Consider the following 26,484-nt stretch of genomic DNA (forward strand, 5'->3'; position numbering starts at 1 on the left):
TGTTGATGTTGAGATTTTGACCTGAGTTTATCCAAGTATGGGTGTGGATAGTATTTCATTATTTTCAGTCTAAATTATGGCCTAGAATTTGCTGAAGTAGGGTATTCTCTGCCTTGCCTAGCTACTTAAACTTGTTGCTACACTCTGCAGCTCAAAAATATTTTGCCCACTGTCATGAGAATGTCACTTTAAGAAATGGTTAGCTGCTCATGTTACTGCAGTGATGTCAGAGTGTGGGCGGAGCTGAGCTCTGGCTCTGCTTTTTAGTTTCACTTTGAGAAAAAGCTTGGGTGTGTCTGGGTTTTCCACTGAGCTGGCAGCTGAAGTTAAACAAAGAGCTGTCCTGTTGATCTCTCTGCCATCCAAAGACTATCTCTGGATCATTTGGTGAATTCAGAATTATAAATGTTCTCAATGGTGAATGTGAACCTGGTGTGCTCCTGTTTAAAGGTTTTGGATGTTAAAAGGACAGCTTATCATAGAATTTACAGTGCAGAAGGAGGCCATTCGCCCCATCAAGTCTGCACCGGCTCTTGGAAAGAGCACCCTACCCAAGGTCAACACCTCCCCCTATCCCAATAACCCAACCGAACCCAACACTCCAGGAAATTTTGGACACTAAGGGCAATTTATCAGGGCCAATCCACCTAACCTGCACATCTTTGGACTGTGGGAGGAAACCAGAGCACCCGGAGGAAACCCACGCACACACGGGGAAGATGTGCAGACTCCGCACAGACAGACAGTGACCCAAGCCGGAATCGAACCTGGGACCCTGGAGCTCTGAAGCCATTGTGCTATCCACAATGCTACCATGCTGCTTAAAGGATTACTTAGTGATGTATTCTTTGGGGGTTATCTTTGAATTAATGGTTGCTAAGATATTCACTGTTTTAAAAAGATTAACTTGAGTTCATAGAATAAGCATTGTTTTGTTTCAAAAAATACTTTTCCATTTCTGCTCTACCACAGCTGTAGATTGGGCCATGTGCTCCCCATACCACAATCTATTAAAAGTTGTGGGTGGGCAGCACGGTGGCCTAGTGGTTAGCACAACCGCCTCACGGCGCTGAGGTCCCAGGTTCGATCCCGGCTCTGGGTCACTGTCCGTGTGGAGTTTGCACATTCTCCCCGTGTCTGCGTGGGTTTCGCCCCCACAACCCAAAAATGTGCAGAGTAGGTGGATTGGCCACACTAAATTGCCCCTTAATTGGAAAAAATAATTGGGTAATCTAAATTTATTTAAAAAAGGTTGTGGGTCAGGTGAACTCAATGGGGTTCTCTAACCCCTGGCCCATAACACCACAAAGTTATTAGAAGTCTGAGCTGGTGACGGACTGGAAAACATGGTGTATGGGACTTCGCGAACAATGAGACAAATATTACATATCCTTAACCAATGAATCGGAGTGGAGCTGGGGGGGGGAGTTGGCGGCATGGGAAGACCAGGCCATCATCAGTCCCAAAGTATTTCTCGCCTAAAAGTACTTCTGAGCCGAGTGTCCAAATGTTATTACTCGCCTCCCTGTGTGCCAATGAGTGCAAAAAAGTTGGTCCTCGCAGTACTTTTATCCCACAAGCAACATTTGGAAGAAACTCTTTTTGACTTTCTCACTTACATTTGAAGCCAAGAAGGTCTAACTTAGAAAGGAAACTACAAATAAGACTCATTTTTAAACTAAAACATTTGGGCTAGATTTAAAAGTGTAAATGTGCTGCCATCGGGGTGGGGGAAAGGGTGGGTGCGGGCTCTGCATCTGTCAGTGGCTTCTCAACACACCCAATTCATTAACGTAGGACGTCCTGGTTTCCTGATCGATTTGCATCAGTGGGTATGATACTGGCTCACACGATGTGATTCGACTCCACGACTGAAAGAAACATTCCATACATGCAAGTTGAAGCATTTGGCGGTGGGAAGGAGAGAGAGAAAAGCGATTCAATGGATGGTGGATGGTCAAAGGCTGTGCCCTGCTTCAGCGACACCTTCCGGGATTTACTGCTCGTGGCTGGGAGACTCCAAAGGGAGATACTGCTCACTAGCAATAGGAGGAAGAAGCTGACTGGCAGCACCAAGAGGGCATGGCTGGAGTTGACACACAAGGTCAGTACAGTAGCAGGAATGGGAATGCTACAATCTGGGTTCAATGCAGGTCTTGATTCAATAACCTCAACAGGACAGGAAGAAATTTGAGCAATGGCGCAGACACCTAAATCTTGATGCGCATATCACTCCACCTTCTCATGCCTACTCCAACACATGTTTATTGGACCAATTTACCTTGCAGGTGCACCCATCCACTTTTGTCTGCGCATTTCCGCACATCCCTATCTGTTCCTCTACCATGGGCAGCAGGGTAGCACAAGTCGATAGCATTATGGCTTCACAGCTCCAGGGTCCCAGGTTCGATTCCCCGCTGGGCCACTGTCTGTGCGGAGTCTGCACGTTCTCCCCGTGTCTGCATGGGTTTCCTCTGGGTAGTCCGGTTTCCTCCCACAGTCCAAAGACACGCAGGTTAGGTGGATTGGCCATGATAAATTGCCCTTGGTGAGCAAAAAGGTTAGGAGGGGTTGGGTTACGGGGATAGGGTGGAAGTGAGGGCTTAAGTGGGTCGGTGCAGACTCGATGGGCAGAATGGCCTCCTTCTGCACTGTATGTTCTATGTTCATTGACACTCATCTCAAACTTTCAGCAATATCACACCTCTCTCTCATAGTCACTCTCAAACAATGCTCTCCATTCATCTGTCCAACATCTGTTATTGCTCTCGCTCATAGGTCTCGTCTTTCCATCCTTCCAGGAGAAAAGAGCACAGGGTCGCATGGCAGCACAGCGGTTAGCACTGCTGCCTCACAGCTCCAGGAACCCGGGTTCAATTCCAGCTTCAGGTGACTGTCTGTGTAGAGTTTGCACTTTCTCCCCGTGTCTGCGTGGGTTTCCTCCGGGTGCTCCGGTTTCCTCCCACAGTCCAAAGACGTGCAGGTTAGGTGGATTGGCCATGATAAATTGCCCTATAGTGTCCAAAAGGTTAGGTGGGGCTTCTCGGTTATAGGGAAAGGGAGGAGGCATGGGCTTAAGCAGGGTGTTCTTTCCAAGGGCCGGTGCAGACTCGATGGGCTGAATGGCCCCCTTCTGCACTGTAAATTCTGTGATCACGAGAGAGGCAGAGAACCAGAGGTGGCCCTCCAGTTGCAGAGGAAGGACGTCGGGGATCAGTGGAGTTTGCGTGCCTGGATGTGGGAAATGGTGCCTCACAGTTATCTGGTGACAGAATTAAATATCTGACAGCCACATGGCTGCACAATGACGGAGTAGAAGCCCTTCTTGAATATGAACTCCCTGGGTGACCTATTCGTGCCTTAAACATGCATAAAGTCAATGATGCCCTGCATCCGTGTGAAAGCCAGGCAGAGCTGCAAATCAGAGCACCAGTTCTTTCTGACTGGCTCGATCGCAGGAAAAGCAAACATAATTGGCGGCTTAGCAAACAAGCCACCAGCCTTATGCAATTGCGTGCCGCCAACCAGGAGATCGTGGAAAGGTCTCCACAGAACCCAGGCAAAACAATTGATTACGGTAGTGACTTTGACAGGCATTGGTAAAGCATGGCCACCAGGTCCATTTGGTACCACGTCTCTTTCAAACAGGCTGCAAATGTCTGATACCAAATGACATGAGCCTTCTGAGGCACTGTTTTCCCAACATGTCAATACAGCTTATCCTCTACCTGTAGGCCCGGTGTGCCAAGGTGTATGGTCCTGCAAGCTGCACCAATCTGCTGCTCCCCTTTACCTGGTGGGCCTGCAGGCCACTGACGGTTACTGTTCCTGCTGGTCACCTTGGTCCTAATCTGAAATCCAAAGTAACCCAGGGTACATGGCACCCATGCTGATCTGACAGACGAGTATAGATGACACCCTCCAAAGATTGCAAGTAAGGTCTCAGCACAAGCACGGCACTGTGAACAAATCCTTTCACACAGGCATACTGAGTGATTACTTGCATATGTCCTGATCATTTATTCAGCCCCCTCAACACACCCTGTGATCTCACCTTGCTTTCGGTGAGTTCCAGGGATCCTGGGAAACCCATGGGCCCACAGTTTAACTGCAAATCCCCCATCGGTGTTGCGCTAATTGAGCAATTCATGTGTCAAAATTCACGATCTCTCCCACGCAGTCCAACACGTTGAAGCAAAATGTGAAAGTCGGCAAGTTGGAGATGGCTTTCTGCCTGGTGTGGAGGGTAAAAGCAAATTACTGCGGATGCTGGAATCTGAAACGAAAGGGACAACAATGCTGGAAAATCTCAGCAGGTCTGGCAGCATCTGGAGGGAGAGAAAAGAGCTAACGTTTCGAGTCCGATGACTCTTTGTCAAAGCTAAGGTGGGTGTTAGATATGTGGAGAGGCTGAATAGACTCGGACTGCTTTCATTAGAAAGACGGAGGCTGAGGGGTGACCTGATAGATGTCCACAAGATTATGAGGGGCATGGATAGAGTGCACGGGCAGGCACCAGGGGGCGTAGGTTAAGGTGCGTGGGGCAAAGTTGAGAGGAGATGTGCGAGGCAGGTTTTTTACGCAGAGGGTGGTGAGTACCTGGAACGCGTGCCAGAGAAGGTTGTGGAAGCGTTAACGGCGTTCAAAAGGCTTCTTGACAAACACATGGATAGGATGGGTATAGAGGGATACAGCACAAGGAAGTGCTGAGGGTTTTGGCAAAGGTTGGAATCATGGCCAGTACAGGCTTGGAAGGGCCTGTTGCTGAGCTCTACTGTTCTTTGTTCTGACAGTCTTGCCTTTTTCTAGAATTGCAGCCCCTGCCCAAACCCAAGTTGAAATCCCCCTTTTTGATATCCTTCATCCATCACAAACTAAAAAGAATATCTCTCCATTTTGACCCACATTAATCGAAGTATTGAAATAGTTTGACCGTATATTAATACAGTATATACGTAGAATTTTGAAGTGAGGGGGCAGTCTTAGTGGTCTTTTCCTGCCTCTCAATTTTGTATGCTCATATATTGTTCGTATCCAACGTCAATCATTGTTTTCCCTGAGAAGAGACATCTTACTTTACAAAACAAAGATTTATCCACCTGAGTGGATTTCAAGCTATCTCAAATTCTCACAATTCTAAAAAAAATGACAACACAGATAATAATAATGATTCAGTTGTGATGCAGGTTCTTACCTTCATTACATCTCGCTTCTTCCTGCCCTTGTGTAACATCTGGTCCTCTACCACTTCTTGCAATTTTATCTGGAGAGCAGAAACCAACAAATAAAACTTCAGGATCAAATTATAAATAGATTCCCCCAAAAAGTCAAATACATTCTCTCAACATCTCAATGTATTTCACCCAGTGTTTTTGCCACAAATTTCAAATGTGCAAAAGGAAATTTGATACATACTTGAAAAGAAAAAAAAAATGCAACGTTGTGGCGACAGAGCAGGGGAGTGGAATTAATTAAGATAGCTTTCTCAAAGAGCTGACATAAGCACAATGGGTTGAATGGCCTCCTGTGTCATGTGATTCCAAATAGGGCAACACTTACAAAAGATATTTCTAAGACTATAGCTGCAATGATATTAAAATTGGGTTTATACTGTTCCATGCGGAGTCCCTACCATACATGGTTGCACATTATTTGGACTTCTTACTCAAATGCATATTAGGATAGCTGCTTCCATAAGTGGAAATATTAAACTGTTCAGGAAGAAATGCTCTTCAGAGATTGAGGTCATGGCACATTCACAGGCAGCTTTACTCTGCACTTAGCTGCGTTCTTCCCAATCTATGAGTATGAAATGCCGATAGTTGATGGGGAAACGAATAATGTTCCAATCTCTGTACTAATGCGCCCCATCTCCGTGAATACCTAAATTTCACATCAAACAAGAACATTTATAAGAAGGTACCCTTTGTGCTTATAACAGCACCAAGGCTTCGGCAAGAGTTGAATTTGACATTGTGTAATATTGCAAAGTGTTTGATAACAAATCGGCAGCCCACGTTACATCTTTCCCAATTTTGAAGTCAATGGAAATCTAAACCAGGAGAGTTAAAATCCACTCCATTGGTAATTGTCCTATTTCGCCCGACTCTGTGCTTATCCAATGCTGCAATCAGCTCAACTTCTAATAGCCTACAATTCTGGTCTATTGGAATAACATAAAGAGCATCTTATTCCAATGACCTTTTGCATTAAAAGGTTCAGCTAACCTCCTCCTTGTGACCGTAGCCCCTATTTTTTAACCTTATTTCCCAACCATTCACTATTCACTTTCCCAAAACCTTTCACAAGATCAAACATTTCCATTAGAATCTTCCCTTAAACATTCGCCTGAAATTCAATTGTCATTCCAATGTCCGGATAAATAAAACACATTTTCTTTTTGTAGACTTGAAATCCTGCTTTCAGGCAACGGTGCGTCTGCACCTCGAATTGTTCTCAATTCCTTGCTCAATTTGGAGTTTTAAAGTTTTAATTCATTTTCATTTTAATTCATTTTTACGGGATATGGGCGTCGCTGGGTGGGCCGGCATTTGTTGGGCCGATAGTGAAGGAACAGTGATATACGTCCAAGTTAGGATGGTGAGTGACTTGGAGGGGAACTTTCAGGTGGTGGTGCTCCCATGTGTCTGCTGCCCTCGTCTTTCTAGATGGTAGTGGTCGTGGGTTTAGAAGGTTACAATTTAGGTTACAATCCCATTCCGTGTAGCTTTTCTCAAAATATACAACTTTCTATCTATTATTTGTCACAACTATCTACCAATTTTTGTTAAAACAAACTCACCAAGACTCCTTCATAGCACCTTCCAAATCCGCAACCATTACCATCTAGAAGAACAAGGACAGGAGGTGCTTGGGAACACTACCACCTGCAAGTTCCCCTCCAAGCCACACACCTTCCGGACTTGGAACTATATAACCGTTCCTTCACTGTCTCTGGGTCAAATTCCTGGGCTTCCATTCCTAACAGCACTGCAACATGCCTGGATTATCGTTATTCAAGAAGGCAGCTCACCACCACCTTCTCAAAGAAAATTATGGATGAGCAATAAATGCTGGCTTTTCCAACAACACTCAGATCACATAAAAGATTTTTTTTTAAATCAGGGGCGCCTCATTAAATGTCTGTGGTGATGTGCATCACTGTAAATACACAAGGGGTTAATGTAGATACACTAGGACACTGTAAATACACCAACCCCTGATTTTGACACCACCTTGTCCTGCAACCCTGGAGGTGGCAGGGCAGGAAAGGATGGCACCTGTTTTCTCACATAGTCTCGCACCTGTAAGCACTGGAACTCATTCCCGCTGGCAGCTCATACTCCTCCACCAGTCCCTCCAAGCTCAGGAAGCTGCCCCTAACGAATAGGTCTCCAAACCACTCAATCCCCGCCCGCCGCCCCCCCAGAACCCCGCGTCCAGACCTCCCCGGGATAAACATGTGATTCCCACAAATCGGAGCCCAAACCAAGGCACCCTCCAGCCTCAGGTGTGGCGCCACTGTCCCCACACCCCCAGGGCCACCACCACCAGACTCGGACTTGTGATGTATCTGTCCGGCGAAAACGGCAGAGGTGCTGTCAACAATGCCCCTAAGCGAGTGGCTGCTCCCATCCACCCCCACGCTGAGCCCGACCCCACTACCTGACTATGGCTATATTTGCTGCCCAGTAGTCGTTCATCAAATTTGGCACGGCCAGCCTCCCACCCCCACACCCCCCACGTCCCTTCTTCACCCGTGGGGTTTCTCCGCGTCCATGGTGACCTCCACTTCCACATTCCGTCCCTCCAAAGGCATCATTATAACATTCAACAAACACCTAACGTTAGCCAACAGATGTCTCCTCTATACAAACCCCTTCTGGTTTCTCCCCACTATCACATCCGGCACACAGACCTCTATCTGCAAGGCCAAGATCTTTGCCAACAAATTGGCATTGACATTCAGCAGTGATATCGGGCGGTAGGACCCAGACTGCTCCGGATCCTTATCCTTCTTTAAAATTAAAGATATCGAGGCCTGCGATAAAGTGGGGGAAGCTTCCCCCCCCCCCCCCCCCCAACCACCCCTCCCCCCCCCCACCACCCCCCCCCCCCCCCCCCACCCCATCCGCCATCCTCGCCTCATTAAATGTCTGTGGTGATATGCATCACTGTAAATACACAGGGGGTTAATGTAGATACACTAGGACACTGTAAATACACAAGGAGTTAACGTGAACACACTACACCTAGCTAGACACTAGAGGGAGCACCAGAGACATCATGACACACAGACAGTCAACCAATAGGTCAGTAAGATAAGACACGACCAATGGGCATTCAAGACACACACAGAGGTGACACGACCACAGGAGGGCATTACATCAACTCATATATAAGGACACAACAAACATGATCTTCCTCATTCCAGTGGAGACACTTAGTGAGTACAGACAGGGTTGATTGAAACACATCACACCCACCACGTGGATTGTAGCAGACTGCTAAGTTAGTCTGAGTAGCTACAGCAGGATTAACAGGAGAGTCAAATCCAAGTAGGAGAATTGTTAACAGTTTAATAAATGTGTTAAAGCTATCTCCAAGTCTGAACCTTCCTTTGTCAGAGTGCACATCAAGGAAGCAGCTTATGCTATGTCAAGAGCATAACACAACAATGTCCTTACCAGCAGGGACCCCAGGTCTCCCAAAACTTTTTTATAAAATTCTACCGAAACGCCATCTGGGCTCGGGGCCTTCCCTGCCTGCATCATACCCTCCATTACCTCCATCAGTCCAATGGGTGCTCCCAGCCCCTCTACAACTGCTCTACTGCCTCCGGGGTGTCTGGATACCTCCTGTCCACCCGCAGAATCTCATCCACCAACCTTGCCATCTCTGCTCGCTCCTCCTTCTCCCTATATGCCCGGATCAATATGAACTCCCCCCTAACCACTGCCTTGAATGCCTCGCACAGCGTGGCGGCTGGGACATCATCTATATCATTTAGTTCCACATATATCCTGGATGGCAGCCCTCACCCGCTCACACACCTCCTCATCCGCGAACAACCCTATGTCCAGCCTCCCCCACCCCCGGTCGACTTGCAAGTCCAACCAATGCAGCACGTGGTCTGAAACCACGATTGCCAAGTACCCCGAGTCGACCACCTCCGCCAATAACATCTTGCCCACCACAAAGAAATCAATCCGAGAGTATATCCTACGCACATGGGAGAAGTACAAAAACTCTTCGCCTTCAGCCTCCCAAACCTCCACGGGTCCCCCCACCCCTCCCCCACACCCCGCCATGTGCTCTTTCAACCCCTTCACTCCTTTGCCACTGCCGATACCCTCCCCGACCTCAGGCTCGATCAGTCCAAACGTGGTTCAATGACCGTTTTAAAGACCCCCCATTATCATCCTGTGGGTGTCCAGGTACGGGATCTTCCCCAGCACCTGCCTCATAAACTCCACATCATCCCAACCAACAAAACAAAAATGCAAGAAAAAATGGACAAAGCACCCATCTCCTCACATCTTCTCCACAGTTCAATGTCCTCCTTCTCCTGTCAGTCCATTGTCTCTTAAAAACACCATCGCCTCCTCTGGTGTACCAAAATAATGTCCTCGGCTCTTAAAAGTCGCCCAGAGGTAGGCCGAGTACAGTATCCCAAACTTCACCCCTTATTAAAGAGGGCAGACTTCACCCGATTAAACCCGGCTCTCCTCCTCGCCAGGTCCACGCCCAGGTCCTGGTTCACCTGGAGCCCGCTCCCCCGCCCCCCCCCCCCCCCCCCCCCCCCCACCAGGTGCACCTCCTCCTCTGCCTCGCCCATCTCAATACCTCCTCCTTGTCCAGGAACCGGTGAAGACGCACCACCATCACCCTCAGCATCTCATTCGCCTGCGACTGCCTCATCAGCGCCCTGTGCACTCGGTCGACCTCCAGGGGCCAGTCAAAGGACCCCTCCACCATCAAAGTTTCCAGTATCGTGGCGATATATGGGCCAGCCTCCGCTCCCTCGATGCCTTCAGGCATCCCCACGATTCTTAGATTCTGTAACCGGGAACGATGCTTCAGGTCCTTCTCCTTTAACCGCTTCTGGGTTTCTCGCACCAGATCCACTTCAGCCACCAACGAGGTGAGCTACTCCTCGTGCTCCCCCACCGCCTCATCCACTTTCCGAATGGCCTGACCCTGGGACTCCAGCCTCTGCTCCATGTGGTCAATTCCGCTTTTAATGGCTCTACCACCTTGGCTGGGTCCTCCTGGGCCTCCCTCCTCTGCCGGCTAAACTTCTCATTTAAGAAGTCCGCCAGTTGCTCCAACGACCATTGGGCAGGCAAACCAGATCCTTTACCCTCTGCTAAATTGACTTGCGGCGCAGGAAGATTCTCTTGCTCCAACTGCTCCCTTCTTCTTGACCCCTTCTGGTGCGTGGATCCATCCACCAGCCCCACCAGTGGAGTCAAACTTTTCATCAGTCAACCCTGCCCCTTTTTCCCACAAAACATCCACCCTACAAACGGGGAAACGGTCCGAAGAAACCACCTCGAGCGGGATCTGCCAAATGTATAACCACTCACACCATGGCTGCCACCAAAAGTCCTGGATTTTTACTACTCTGTGGATAAATTGTGTTGGGAAATTTACCGATGCAGTAGAGGCACCTTGGATAAAGTGCCCTTTAGACCCAATTTCCGCTCCAGGGAGGTGAGAGCAGGATAGAGTCGGGCCCGCTGGCCCCAGAAACAGATTGTTTTCGGCCACTGGGGCAGGTCAGTGATGAGGTGGACTGGTTAGTAAGCCCGCCTCGGTTCACATGTGTTTTAGAAGCTCTAATAGGCCCTTGTCAGCCTTCACCCCTCATGCACTCTCACCCTCCCACCTACCCCCATATGCCGCCCCATACCTGCAACCACCCTCTGTGTTTCTAAATACCCCTATGCCAACTCCATAACCATTCACTCAGTATCAACCATGGGCAGGCCTCAGGAGCAACACTGAGATGAAAAAAATAAACTTAATACAGCTTAATGCCGCTCACACTCAGATACACTTGATAGTGAAAAAGCTCCTATTCATAAAATCTATTCAATTCATTTAAATTTCCTCAATAGTTAATCTCTCACAAGAACAGACTTCTATTTGGGTTCCACATCAAAGATAACTAATCATTTAATAGCCGGTTTAAACTGTCAATTAAACTGTGAAGTCAGAAACCCACTGAGATAACTGTAGCTTTTGAAATTCAGCCAAGCATTCAGAATGAGATAATAATAAACCCTGGGAAAAACTCTATTGAAACTGCTTGAATAGATGGTAATTTATTTTTCTAACTTACACCAGATAGCCAGACAATTTTAGCAGTCTAATACATGTTTTTTTACTCTAATTGTCGGCCTCAGCCTGTTATCTTCATGTTTAAAGGGCAGGGGATTTTTAAAAACTCAGATCATGATACTTAAAAATACATTATCCCATCTCAAGAATGTTTACATCTACTCCATTAATTTGTGACTCGCATATTACAGGTTACAGCCCTTGGAACAACCAAAGTGTGTCTGTTTAAACTCAGCACTAAGTTCAAATGGCCCAACTCAATTTGGGTTTCCTGCCTGTGTGAATTATGCCCTGCCATCCTTCCTTTGCCTGTAAAAATAGTCCCGGTCAGAAATGGAGCTGGGACTTAAGCATCCGGGTTACGCCCATCAATTTAAAGGTCTGCGGAGCCCTCAGTATCAACCATTAAGATCGGCATAACAGTTTGTTCAAATGCAGGGTTACCCTACCCGTATATGGTGATCCGCAGTAAACTGTGGTGTGGACAGGAACATTGGTAGCCATTTACTTTCTAACCGGTCTTTTGCATATCTTTGCACCTCCAGTGCTACCTCTGTAGACAACTGATCTTTGGCCAACCTGGCCCGTCCTCCAGCTAATGCCACCACCTAGAGAGAAGAATTACATTAACGTTCATTAATTTCCCCCTAAACTTGCTGTTAAACGTTACTATTTTCCATAACATCATCTATGAATGTGCACCTCTGGTGCAAAGCTTTGGCCACTGATAATATTGTAAATTTGTGTGACTTTGTACCTCTTAAAATTAGTAGGATGGGTCCAAATTCCAAATATGTGCTCTTGTGCATGAAATTCAGTAAACAGTCGTTTGATAGTACAGAACTTGAATTTTGCTGAAAAAATGCTACCTAAGCTTTTTGTCTTGCACTTTGCAGGATGGTTCGTTAGAAATTACTAAACCCTAATAGGGGAACAACAATTGATGCTGTATGAGAAGAAAATACTGATTGGTTGACAAGTGGACTTTGGTTGATGGAGGCATTGCCTTTGAGAATGCAGCATGGAGCAGTTAACTGCCCAGTTTTGTTCAAATTCAAACCGGGCAGCTCAATTCTGATTGGTCAAGCGTTGCCCTAGAGAATGAACCAGGGAACGGATTGGTCAAGGTGTTGCCCTGGAGAATGAACCAGGGAACGGATTGGTCAAGGTGTTGTTGTGAGGAATGAACCAGGGAACGGATTGGTCAAGGTGTTGCTGTGAGGAATGAACCAGGGAACGGCTGCCCCCTCAGCTTTTCCTTAGTTGAAAAAAATGCAACATGTGGACGTGTTCCTTCTGTCTGTAATGGAGAGGGCCCCGTGTTTGAATATATACGGCTTCCAGCATGGGTACGTGAGCCACACCATTTGATACAATTTGCCAATCTTTGGGACTCTCAGCCTATATACCTGGCATCAGTGCCAGTGCGATGAAACTCAAAAAGAAACTTACCATAAATTGAGTTTGTGCATCACAGTTCGAGAGCTACAGTTTCTGACCGCCCTGGAGACTTCTGTGCACGCACCAGCTGGGAAAGGGCTGCACATGAATAGTTAGTCTTTTTATTCATTAGACTGGGAACCAGCCCTGTGCAAATGTGCAGAAGGACTGGAAGCAAAAAAGTGAAATGATGTAAAACTGCAGATCAGTTGACCTGGAACTGGAGTGCCATTAGAGGGAAGATATTCCAAAGAACAGGACACAGGGAGGGGATCAGGGAGAAGGTCCCAAACCAGGGAGTGGGACAGAAAGAGGTCCCAGTAGAAAGTCGCAGGCAAGAACAAAGAGTGGGATCAGAGATAGATCCCACTGAATCAGCAATGAACCAATAGAAGAGAGAAAAATGCTCCAAGTGGAAGAAAGAAATGCGGGAGCAGATTGGAAGCAAAGTGGGTTCGAGAGGAAAGAATCAGGGAGTGCATCGGATGGTTAGTGACTCTGTGATGCATGCCGTAAAGGCAAAGATACCCTTTTGGAGCAGTGGCGTTCGGCTCAGCACAGCCACTAATGTGCTTGGAAGTGTACGAGGGGATCCAGGGGAAAGGAATCTCGAAAGGCAAGTTTGAAACCCTGGAGGTGGATTCTTGTTGTAGCCTTCAGAATGGGAGTGACGTTTGGAGAGAATTCAGAGGCAAGTTCTTCAAAGTGGTGATTAGAAACCCTCATAAGAAAGACCAAGGGAGGAATTTTCCCTGAATTGCGCTCAGTGCAGTTTGCCCGCCCCTTCACTCTAGATGGCTATTACATAGAATTTACAGTGCAGAAGGAGGCCATTCGGCCCATTGTGTCTGCACCGGCTCTTGGAAAGAGCACCCTACCCCCTATCCAAGGTCAACACCTCCACCCTATCCCCATTACCCAGTAACCCCACCCAACACTAAGGGCAATTTTGGACACTAAGGGCAATTTATCATGGCCAATCCACCTAACCCGCACATCTTTGGACTGTGGGAGGAAACCGGATCACCCGGAGGAAACCCACGCACACACGGGGAGGATGTGCAGACTCCACACAGACAGTGAACCAAGCCGGAATCGAACCTGGGACCCTGGAGCTGTGAAGCGATTGTGCTATCCACAAGGCTACCGTGCTATAGCACAGTCCTCAATCTTTGCAGTCCAGGACAACTCCTTTGAAGATATGACCCCAAAACCGAAGAAGAGTGCTGCCCCAGATTTAGCTCTTGCTGGATGCCGTGGGGGCCCTATGTGACGTCCACTGTCCCTGCTCTGGCTGCAGAACGCCATCAACATCACAAATCCAGCTTGGGAGCTGGTGGCAGTGGTGCTCAATGCAAACGCTACCCAGAAGCGGTTGGCCACCCAGTGCAGAAAGAGGTTGAATGCTCTCATCCATTTCAACAGGGTAGGTCACCACTCTCAACTCACACACTCACAAGGCCATCACAGGTCTACAGGGATCTCACTCGCTGCCAGCACAATGGGCACCACCACTTACTCTCTCACACACGCTCTCACATCTCCATCTGACCTTGTCCCCTCTGCTCATCTCATGCTCATTCCGTCAAAGGCTCCAGTAACTGCCCACAAATGCCTGCAATCCTCATTTGCATGGCCATGTATATTGCTCAAACCCTCTCCATTGGTCTTTATCATAGATTATCATAGAATTTACAGTGCAGAAGGAGGCCATTCGGCCCATCGAGTCTGCACCGGCTCCTGGAAAGAGCACCCTACCCAAGGTCAACACCTCCACCCTATCCCCATAACCCAGTAACACCACCCAACACTAAGGGCAATTTTGGACACTAAGGGCAATTTATCATGGCCAATCCACCTAACCTGCACATCTTTGGACTGTGGGAGGAAACCGGAGCACCCGGAGGAAACCCACGCACACACGGGGAGGATGTGCAGACTCCGCACAGACAGTGACCCAAGCCGGAATCGAACCTGGGACCCTGGAGCTGTGAAGCAATTGTGCTACCCACAATGCTACCGTGCTGCCCCAAGGGCAGGACAGGACAAGATGCAGGACAAGAACGCGCACATCAAAAAGGAGACGTCCCAGACCAGGTATATTGGTTCTCAGTGACTTTGAGAACAGAGCCATCGCACTGGCCAGAGATGATGTTGATCGCCGCTGCAGCAACGGTGAGGTTGACAACAAGCTACCAGATGAGGATCCTGCAGCAGATTATCCCTCTGTCAATGCTACTGTGGTTCACTATAGCGTGTTACCTGGCTGTCATGCACTAATAATCTCCACTCTCCCACCGAGGCACATCTGCCACGAGCCCAATGCCCACAGGCAACCACGTCCCTGGCCCCAGCTCTGAGAGCACCTCAGGTGAGGACCCAGAGGACAGAACCTTAAAAGAGCCATCACAGACGCTTTCCCACACCCTCCACCAGGGCGGAGACACACACCTTGGTGGGAATTGATCTCGATCACGCTCAGGTTCACAATCTAGTGAACACTGCACACAATCTGATCCACAGCAGGCGGAGACAGTGACATCCGAGGTCGCTGGCACCCGGAGGACTGAATGGGGGCAACAATTCTACTGAGTCAGAGTAAAATGCCGAGCCTCTGGACTCGGTCCTAAATCAGTTGCTGGAGCTGCAGCGACAATCGCAGTAACATCTAGAATATGCTTTGGTCACATTTACCATTTATTTTTGACTGTGGGGTGTCTGACCACAGTTCACCAGTTGGTTCACATCTACTGCATAATTACCGTGAACATTAGAGTATAAGTTAGATCTGGTAAATTGTTTAATCTTTCAGAATATTTATGTCTGTAAAGATGTAGCTGGGGTGAAGGAATAGTGAATTTGTGAATAATTTCCTTGTGTTTGTATTGAGTTCTTTCCAAACATTTTGTCTGGTGTAATACTGTTCATCTTGTTTAATGAACATTTAATGTTTTGTGTTAAAAGCTCATCAGCAGACCCCTGTGAATTTGTTCAGTAATTAGCTCCATGCTTTCGAAAAGAATATCCAAAATTAGGATCTATCATGACAGATTTCACTCTGGGATCAGACTTGTCCCGTGTTGACATCAGATGAGATGATAACAGCTGCCAGCTATATTGGCCGTACGTCCCAACGATTGACGGCGGATCATATCAAACAACGTGTCCATTCAAAAACAGGAAATACAGGGCAAACTCAGGACGTCAGACAGCATCTGTGAAGAGAGAGGGGAGCTAACGTTTCGCTCCTGGGTAACTCTTTGTGAAATTGACAACAGAGTCATCCAGACTCGAAACGCCAGCTCCCTTCTCTCTCCTCAGAGGCTGCCAGACCTGCTGAGATTGTCCAGCATTTCCTGTTTTCGTTTCAGATTCCAGCATCCACAGTAATTTGCTTTTATCCCAGCGTGTCCATTCAGCCACTCGAGACAGGCAAAGTATTCACCGTACCCAACCAGCCTACGCTTGTAAAACTCAAAACATAGGCTGAACTTTTCCGGCTGATACCGTCCATGGGACCTTTTGATCCCGGCGACAGCGATCCCCGCCATGGGTTGCCTTGTGGTGGAGGGTGCGAATAACGGGAAAACAATGGGAATGGTTTGGAAGTTCGGGTTGGATCGGAGACCACTTGCTGGTGGATCTTGATGGTTGTCGGGGAGGTGGAAGGGGGGATCAGGGGCGGCAAATCAGGGTGCCCCATGATGAAGGCCAGGGGGTTTCCTGAGTATAGAGATTCCTCCAGTGGGCACCTGTATCCAGAGGGGGTGGGGGTTAAATATGAAGGCACATACCTCCTGAATCCACCAAGTCCTCACCTCGTGGAAGCTGTCAGATTCCCCAACCCTCAGGAAACCCTGTCAGAGATAAAGGGCGGGGTTCTCCCCTACCCGGCGTGATGGGGGTTCCGGCGTAGGGGAGTGGCGCCAACCACTCCGGGGTCGGGCCTCCCCAAAGGTGGGGAATTCTCCGCACCTTTGGGGGCCAGCCCCGCGCCGGAGCGGTTGGCGCCAGAAGACTGGCGCAAAAAACTGGCGCCCCCGGCAGCGGGGCTGGCCGAAAGGCTTTCGCCGGTCGGCGCATGCGCGATGTGGGTTTCTCTTCTGCTTCCGCCATGGCGGAGGCCGTGGCGGCCGCGGAAGAGAAAGAGTGCACCCAGGGCACTGGCCCGGAGTCTGAGCGGGGGGCCCCGATCGCGGGCCTGGCCACCGTGGGGGCACCCCCCCCCCGGGGTCCGATCGCCCCCAGGACCCCGGGGGCCCGCTCGCGCCGCTGATCCCGCCGTTACCAGAGGTGGTTCAAAACTCGGCGGCGGGACAGGCCTCCCAGCGACGGGACTTTGGCCCATCGCGGGCCGGAGAATTGCCGCAGGGACCTCGCCGATCGGAGTGGTGCGATTCCCGCCGCCGCCACTTCCCGGGTGGCGGAGAATCTCTGCCACGCCGGGGGCCAGATTTTCGGCGGCCTAGGCGATTCTCTGACCCTGCTGGGGGTCGGCAATTTTGCCCAAAATTGAAAACCTGAATGACAAATAGGCTGACAGCTTCATTACCAAGTTTTAGCTTCATTACCATCAGCTGTCACTGAATGACAGTGCAAAGCACTGGAACTTTCAGACTGTTACCTCTTCCTGTTGCTCTTTGGTTGCAGGGCTGCTGGGTCCAAGGAAATACTTTCGACCTAGGTATTTGCTGACGATCTCATTGGACTTGCTATCTTTACTTTTTTTGTCATTGTAATGTATAGTTAGATACTGGTCAATGTCCAACCAGCAGTTGAGGTCCACGCTACCAGAAAAGAGAGAAAACATTCCATCTATCAGCAAAACCGCAATGATTAAAAATCATTTATGAAACCAACTAAGGGCTGCAGTGTTATCACTGTGTCAAGTTAAGGTGTGGGCATATTGTCACATAGTATTTACAACACAGTGTAAGGCCCCTTCCTGTTGATTCCCTTATTTCCTATTTATTTTACTTTGTTGTTATCGTTCATGGATCTTTAATGGAGACATACCTTTAAGTTGAGCAGGGTAAGTGAGAGACTCAAAAGTTTCAAAATATTACACGGTGGTAGGACGTTTTTTGCTTTTGAATAGAAGAACTCAGACTTTCTGGCGCCCATGATATCGGAGGGGTTTGGTTCAATTGGTTGGCTGGTGGTCAATGGATTGGCCAGGGACAATATTCTGCCTGGCAACAGTGATTGGGTTCTGCCAGGTTGAGGGGGGGGGGGGGGGTTGTTGAGGACCCAGCAGAGACAACACCTGGGCACTGACAGGAAAGGTTGTGTGTTGCTCTCTCTCTCTCTCTCTCTCTCTCTTTCAAATGTTTTCCTGCCTGCTGTTCCTGAGTTTGCAGAGAAATCTCGAGACCCTGATGAATCTACAGTGAGAAGCATAACAGACTGAAAGCAAAGATATCCAACTGGAGGCCGAGGCTGAAGAAAGAGCTAACTGGAAGGCTTCCATCTGAAACAGAGACACTTATCAATTTACTGTTAGTATTATTTTACACTCCTCTTTCCCCTCCGTCTTGTGTATGTGTGTGTGTATATAGAGGGTGGGGAGACTTTGTTGCCTATCTAATTATAGTTATTATTAATAAAAAATTATTATGTTTTAATCTACAAACCTGATGACTGTAGCTATTGGACAGCCAAAGGCCAAAGACTTCAGGTAATTTTTTAAAATTAAGAGTTAATGCTGTGACCCCAGGTCAAGTGGGAATTGACTGCATTACCCCAGGGTGCTGGAACAACAGTAACAGCGACAATTAGTCTTGCAGCTTAGAATCACATGGAAATAGCAATATTTTATGAATTCCCATTACAGACTGGAATCACTGGGCTGAATTGCATGTGGCCCAGATGATGTTCCCTGCAGGAGGGGGAGGGGGGGAGGGTGGTGGAACAAGGAAACTAGGGTGGGTACCCAACCCACCACCTTCCCTATCACCCCCGAATTCACCCCTATAGTAAACAGGGTGGGTGGGGAGGCGGGGTGGCACAATCAGCAGCCTGCCCCGCCATCTTTAAATGAATAATCAAGGGTCAATTACATTTGCTACCAAGACGCTGAGAATACGCTGCCCATGACATAAGATGTTTGGCACCCTCCCACCCCGCACCCTCGCCCGTCTCCCTAATCTACCCACACGCTCCCAGTCCAAGACCCCAGACCTACCAGCTCCAGGGATACACGGGCCTTGGCCATCTTCTTTGCAGTCCTGGAAGCAGCCACTGATGCCTTCCAGCACAGCCGGGATTGCTGAAGCCATTAGTCAGTTGGATTGGCCAGCAGCTGAGAGGGTGGAATCCCACCCGGACCCCGCGAATCCTCCCCACAGTGCTTTATGGCAGTGGGCAATGCAGTGCGGAGCCTATCAGCCCCACACCGACATTGTTTCTGGTTGGGTTGCCACCTCTATCTCCCTTGTATTATTCTGCCTATTGTGACAGAAAAGTTCTTGATAAACGAAAGGACAATTGGTTTCGTCAATGGTGTGATCCTGTGCCATAAACTATATCACCAAACGGTGCACCAAGTGGTACATCAGGCGGCTTGCGTGCCCCAGACCATCCCTCCACAGTGCCCCCAGCCCTGAATAATGTCCTCCCTGCCCACGGATGGGCCCTCCGCCGACAGTGGTGGCACTGGACTACGTCCGCAGCCGCCACACCGAGTTCCTGTCGGTTGAGGCCATGAGAGACCCCCCCCCCACGTCGTCAAGAATTCGGCCGGTCGGGAGCGGAGCATCAGGGGGCGGGCCTCAGACAATGTCCTGAGGCCGTCAATATGTGGCGAGTATGCCGCTTTGGAGAGGGCGGAGCACCGTGAAAGCGGCGCCGCTCCCGATTGTGTGGTAAACTTCAATTTTCCAGCTGGTCGCCAAGCGTCATTTCGGTGTCGGTGACGGAGAATCCCGCCCATAATTAGGCTGGGGGCCAGGGGGGACTGGGGGTGGTGTGGGGGGAGAGGGGTGTGTTTAGGAGAGGGGGGGGGGTAGGGTGGTGATGGTGGAGGGATGGGGGTGTAGAGTGAGTGTGGAGTGGGGTGAGGGTGGTGTGGGGGGAGAGGGGTGTGTTTAGGAGAGGGGGGGGGGTAGGGTGGTGATGGTGGAGGGGTGGGGGTGTAGAGTGAGTGTGGTGTGGGGTGAGGGTGGTGTGGGGTGGGGGGATGTTGACACACGTATCAAATGGAAGCACAACTCAGCGGGGTTTCATTCCCTCGCCCGATGCCGACCTTCACCCCGACGACAGCCCTTTCCTGGGGCCCGCTGACAAAGTCGAGGGCTCGCAGGTTCTCTTCCGGTCTTTTCCCACTCCTGGCGGGTATGGGCAGCCCTTCTCCTGGGGGCGGTGGGTGGAACAGGAGATGTACAGTGTTGGACAGTCCGATGCAGCCAGGGGGTGGGTAGCTGATGGCTTCAGTGGCCAGGTCACTGGGCCATGGCAGACGGTACGGGTACTGGATGCAGACAATCTAGGGAGGTGAAACTGCGAGGACCTTACGGACGACTATTAGAAAGGACACGCTGCCCACTGGACGAAACACAGGAAAGATGGAAGAGCTAGGGCCAGAAATAGGGTGAAGCATTGAACAGGGCCAACTCCACCTCCTCATGCCAAGGCTAAGCCTCATGCAGCTGAAAGTGGTGCACAGAGCGCACTGGCAAGAGCCCAAATGAGCAGGTTCTTCCCGGAGATGGAGGACAAATGTGAACGGTGCCAGGGAGGCCCGGCTAACCACACCCACATGTTCTGGGCCTGCCCCAGACCTGTCGGGTTCTGGACAGCCCTCTTCAAGGCAATGTCCAAGATTGTGGGGGTGAGGGTGGAGCCGTGCCTGAGTGTGGCGGTCTTTGTGGTATAGGACCAGCCAGAACTATTGATGGGGAAGAGGGCCGACGCCCTTGCCTTTGCTTCCCTAATTGCCCACCGGAGAATCCCGTTCGGCTGGCGATCAGCAACACAAGCTGCAGACTGGCTGGCAGGTTTTTTTTCGGAATTTCTCCGCTTGGAGAAGATCAAGTTCGCGATCCGAGGGTCGGAAGATGGCTTGAAGCACGAAGGCCGTTCGCCAACCTGTACCAGGACCTGTCAGGGGCCACCAGCCAATAGAGCAAACAAAGGGGTGGGGGCATACAGGAGCCTATGAAAATGTGAGGAACAGATAAGGAGGGTGGTGGGGGGGGGGGGGGGGGGGGGGGGGGCAGAGAGAGTGGCGGGGAGTCCAGCAAACAGCCAAAACAAATCTCAAGGGGCCCAGAGGGATGCAATAAGAATGAAAACCCCAAAGAAACACCGGAAGGGAGGTGGGTGGTTGAGAGAGAGAGAGAGGGGGGGGGGGAGGGGGGGAGGAGGAGAATGAGGGTGGGGCCAATTGACCGGGGGGGGGGGGGGGGGGGGGGAGGAAAAAAAATGCCGCACACATGTAACTAGCAGATAACTGCCCACTGTATGACAAGCGACCCAAGAAAAGATCCTGGAATGTCTTATATATTGTAACCGATGCACATAACCTTGTTGAATGCACAGTGTACAAAATGTAAAAACTTCAATAAAATCATTTTTAAAAAACATCGGCTCGTGAAGCATGTATGGGAAACTCGACATTGTACAGCCTTCTCCGTCGCACACCATCACTCTGCTGTATTACAGAAAAATTCTTAGAAACTTACTCTGCTAAATTCTCTCTCAGGAACATCTGGAATTGGTCAAGTTCTAAGCGATTGTGAAGAATTGAATTAAATGTATAATTGTGGAATTGTGCAGGAACCGTTTGCCACGCGCTTCTGGGATCCTCTGAAATGTCTCCTTGGCTGGCTGAATGGAGAAGAAGAGCAAACTCCTAAGAAAAGTGATGAAAGTTAAACAGACAGGTACGGCTTTAGTAACTGTATGTCGGAAATGTGTCACAATTTTCTCTGCACGCCTGCAATATTCCTCCGCCCCTGCCCGCCATTTTTTTGTATCTTTGTTTTGATCATGTATCCACCCCGTACGTAAAGCCTGACTCTCCCCTCTACACTCCCCACCGGGCGAGGAGAAACCCACCTCCCATTTCTGTGCATGGTGGCTTCTCAACACTGCTGTCGTTTTGTGGAATACGGGGTAACGGCAATGGACTACTGCAGCAGACCCCCTCGTGCCAGAGGTGGTAGGCAGAGAATCTCTTGGGAATTCTTGGTCTGTTAGTACAGGTGCCTTCAACTCTGATCAACAAGAAACTCCCTTATCTGCCTCCAGCACATTGGGGGCTCAGTTAGGGAACGTCAATGTGCAGAGTTCTCCTCTCCTCTTAACTAGCTGAAGGTCAATCCCGGGGCAGATTACTGGACGTCGATCAGTGTCCAGCAGCAGGGCTCAGGTAGGATAAGAATGGTGGCCAATATCGCTCAGATTGCTGGGATCGACCACTCCCCGCTGATAGTCAGTGAACTTTTTAGCTGGCCCACCGCATCCCACACAATAGGTCCCAGGCAGGGCCAGCAAATCCCAGCCACGGTGTCCAAGATAGGAACCTAGCAGATCATCTACCCTGCCTGCAACGCCGATAGGAATTGACAAACTTCAGTTTTCCCCCCAAAAAATATTTTCAACAATCAGTTGGAAGACAGACCCTGCCATGAAACGGACTTGATTGCACATTGCATGCACACCTTCGCCAACAAAGTTGACATTTGGGACCTTTGGAATTGCAGCTATTTCCACTTTAGGAAATATTGTCTCAGGTCAATATTGCCAGTAAATCGTTATTCATTCAGCAGTGCAATCAATAACCATTACATGTCAGTACAAGAATGTCCAGTAGAAATTTCCACAAAAAAATCAACGTGTCAGCCAGTGTTAGTTGATTGAGATTAGAGAGTGATTTTGTTCCTGGCTTTGTGTTCAATAAATATAGATCGACATTTACTTTTTTTACAACCAAAGGACTAATTACATCATACGGCAAAATCTTTCTCTGTAGCTCTCGAAGTTTCTTGAGGTATTTTGAATCCAAATATCGCGATTTCGTTGACAACTTCACCTAGAAATAAAAGATCCTCGCTGAGCATCAATGAACAATGACATGACCATAACCATTGCACTGCAGATGAATGCTCAATTTACAGCAGACCAGAGTGTAAACAGGAGGGAAATGTGCATATGTATTTTCTGATCAGCGACGTTTAGGCACAAATGTTCAAATGTTTGTACTACATTATTCTGTGCCATGTTAACCATCTCTTAAAATCAATTTAAAGTGCCCAATTCTTTTTTTTCCCCAATTAAGGGGCAATTTAACGTGACCAATCCACCTACCCTGTGTAGTGATCTCTATATGTGCATGTACATAAGGGGTTAATGTATAATCAGTAGCACCACAGGATCACTGGAGGGCCGGACCAACAGGGGTATAAAAAAGCAACCACATTGTGTCTCTACCTCTCTCTTGGGTGCACTGTGACCAGATCAGTATCAGATTAGTTCAGATGGCTAGTGGAGTTACGTATAGTTACTGTAGTTAGATCTTGTTAACCTTATCACTAGTATCAAAGTTAAAGTAAAGAACTCATGCAATTATTGTTATAGTTACTCAAAAAACCTTTTGTTATGACTGGACGAGTTCGAGTCTTCTTCATCGAGATTCAGAAGACCTCATCATTAACCAAGGATTGAGTAGCACATGTTACCTACCACACAGGTAACAAAACACCCTGCACACCTTTGTGGTGTGGGGGTGCGACCCCACGCAGACACGGGGAGAATGTGCAAACTCCACACGGACAGTGACCCGGGGCTGGGATCGAACCCGGGTCCTTGGCGTCGTGAGGCAGCAGTGCTAACCACTGTGCCGCCGTGCCGCTCGCAATATCAACTATTTAATATTAAATAGTACATGATTAAATTCGTCAATACCTGACTAAAAGTATTTCTCTATGGGCCAAATATATTTTGAAGACAAAAATGGAAGCATTTGCAAAATATCTGTATTTGCAAGATTTATTATGGGATGGGGGTGATGGTAGTGGAGTGAGTTCACTGACCTTTCAGTCCTTTGACAGATGCGAGCACCAGAGGAAATGCACTGTGATGCTCTGGCCAATAGCTTGCCAAGGCGATGACTTGCCAACAAATTCACTGAGCTTTGTACATTCAATGCTAATCCCAGCCATGCTGTCAATTGGAGGCAACTGGAGAGATCCTGAGTGGCTGCAAACAAACACTAGACCTAATGGCTGGATACAGGGCATATTCTGCTCCGGATGCATTCGGTCATGAAATGAAATGAAAATCGCTTATTGTCACGAGTAGGCTTCAATGAAGTTACTGTGAAAAGCCCCTAGTCGCCACATTCCGGCGCCTGTCCGGGGAGGCTGGTATGGGAATTGAACCGTGCTGCTGGCCTGCTTGGTCTGCTTTAAAAGCCAGCGATTTAGCCCAGTGAGCTAAACCAGCCCCTCATCCACGAAATTATTCAGGATGTAGGGAGAAGAGAAGCAATATGAAATGGGGCAAACAACATGGGTGTCTACAGGCCCAGCACAAGACTGAACCAAATATGAGGTGGACCATTTTGCACAGACTCATTCACAAAGTGGTTGGGCACATTGACATACCTTTCTATAAATTGCCATTTCTGCTTCCATCATTTGGATCCAAGGTACCAGTAGCAGGAGGAGAGTGTGTTCCTCCAACTGATCAAACAGCTCTTCAAAGGGTGGCTCTAGTTTGTTATAGATAGCTTTCTTATTCTCTGCGTCTATTTGGACATCTTCTGGGGCGCCTTCAATAGTGTATGTAGCAAAAATGAACTGAAACAAATGGACAAATCATGAAACGATCACGTATCCAAACATCCAATTATGGTTCCAATGGCTCCTTAAAATCATTCAAACAATCTGAATTTCCATTATAAAATTATATTGGTGACTCCTAGAGTGAAGAGTCAGTCCTGTAAACGGACAGGTCAGACAGTAACCTTAAACCTATTTGTCTTATTTGTGAATAATAGAGGAGAATAACGATGGTAATAATATTGTAACATGTTCCGAATGCCTCTCCCTCCGTAGCTTACAGGTTAAGCTCTACATGTTGTGGTGCTGAGCTACACAGACAAGAAGGTGTAAGTTTTGATTCCTGCCTTGTGTTGAGTTACCTTATTTTAACTAGGTCCAGGAATTGAGGTACTTCTGGCGGTTCTAACATTCCTGGGCTCGAGAGAGGAAAGATCCAGCATGGATTATGTTCCGACTCCTGCCTTCCCTGCTCCACCATACCCTCCTCAGAGATCTACCCAGTGAGTGCCCACAGCTTGCTGGTTTCATGTGAGTGAGACCCGTGTCTCAATATTAAATCATCTGTCTGATGTACCATCACGCCACCCCGTTTCATTTTCCACTAACTTCAATGACATATATCTAAAGAACTGTTTGTGGTGAATGTAATATAGATGTATATATGTTAATTCACACTGTCTTTGTAAGCGCAGTAGTGCTATCCTACCACTCGGGGGAGTAGCGCTGGGAGCACTCAGGAACTTGTACTGAGCTCCACCCTTTCTCCGCCCATGACTCCTCCCCCTAGTGCAGCTGTACAAATACCCTTGTCCAGAGTCAGCCTGAGTTCACTACGAGTTCATCGACAGGTAACACGCTGGCTCTGAAGTAAGTCGATTAAAGCCTAGATTCACATCGGAAACACGTGTCTGGTGAATTGATGGTTCCATCACTGCTAATTCTCTCTTCAGCTTGAAACTTGCAACTTTGTATTGAAATTAAACTTGACATAAACATTGAACTGCAGCTGATATTTAAAAATTGCTTATGTAGCTTTAAAGGAACACTCAATGAATAGTAAAGAGACAGCTGGACTCTCCGCTGGCGGGATGCTCCGTTTTGCCAGAACCCCGGGAGTTTCCCGACGACGTGGGGCTGCCCAACAATGGGAAACCCCATTGACTAGCCGGCGTAACGGAGAATCCTGCCGACGGGGTAAAAATGAAATGTGACGGGGCGGAGAATCCAGCCTAAAATGTCTCAGTTCAAAGATGTGCAGGTTAAATGGATTGGCCACGCTGAACTGCCCCTTTGTGTCCAAAGATGTGCCTGTTAGGACCTGGATGGGGCGCTCTTTCGGAGGGTTGGTGCAGACTCGATGGGCCAAATGGCCTCCTTCTGCACTGTGGGTATTCTGTGGAGTTTTGTTGCACCTACTGCCCCAATTTGCAAATGCTGGAAGGAGTTTGCATTGGAATCTGGAAGTCTGGGTTTCATCAAGTGATGACACCATGTAGATATGTGGTGTGAGTGCAAATCAAAAGCGATTCGGCTCCGGCGGGAGAACATAGTCTCCCAAACGAAGAGTCCTGCTCATATTCTGAACAGGTACTCTGGCCAGCAGCCAGACTAATTGACAAACTTAAGCTCTCTGTCCAGCAGTGGGTGCATCAGAAAAGGCTTTCTGCTCCTGGGGATAGAGATTATGGACAGGGATAGCTGAGGTGGGTACAGCAATGTCTTCGCAGGTCAGGGAGCAACATTCCCTCTAAGCTGCACAAGCTGTGTGGCTGCAGAATCAAGAATGTGCCACACAAGGGCAGACCAGTTTCCACAAAGACAGCAGTCCCTTTCAGATGTGCACGTACGTGGCCACACAGAGGGGACTGCACAGTGCACCAAAAACGCTGCGCACAGAAAAAGGGAATTAGAA

General features: G+C 48.7%; 1 protein-coding gene across 4 annotated transcripts in view; it reads right to left on the minus strand.

Annotated features, from left to right (window-relative positions):
- The window catches only part of LOC119972762 (regulator of G-protein signaling 22-like), a 142,011-nt gene that overhangs the window by 42,204 nt on the left and 73,323 nt on the right, over nucleotides 1-26,484 (minus strand). For 3 of the 4 annotated variants that reach the window (XR_005462150.1, XM_038810089.1, XM_038810087.1), the window contains exons 15-20: nucleotides 24,393-24,587; nucleotides 22,706-22,819; nucleotides 21,468-21,637; nucleotides 17,411-17,573; nucleotides 11,796-11,954; nucleotides 5,195-5,263 (exon numbers count right to left, since the gene is read on the minus strand). Coding sequence is in view for 3 of the 4 variants with exons in the window: in XM_038810089.1 (XP_038666017.1) it covers nucleotides 5,195-5,263; nucleotides 11,796-11,954; nucleotides 17,411-17,573; nucleotides 21,468-21,637; nucleotides 22,706-22,819; nucleotides 24,393-24,587 (870 nt within the window). In the remaining variant the exon portion in view is untranslated. The remainder of the gene's footprint in view (nucleotides 1-5,194; nucleotides 5,264-11,795; nucleotides 11,955-17,410; nucleotides 17,574-21,467; nucleotides 21,638-22,705; nucleotides 22,820-24,392; nucleotides 24,588-26,484) is intronic. The other variant, XM_038810088.1, reaches the window with a different exon arrangement.

This window comes from Scyliorhinus canicula, chromosome 10 (genome assembly GCF_902713615.1).
Source record: "Scyliorhinus canicula chromosome 10, sScyCan1.1, whole genome shotgun sequence".
NCBI classification, from domain to species: domain Eukaryota; kingdom Metazoa; phylum Chordata; class Chondrichthyes; order Carcharhiniformes; family Scyliorhinidae; genus Scyliorhinus; species Scyliorhinus canicula.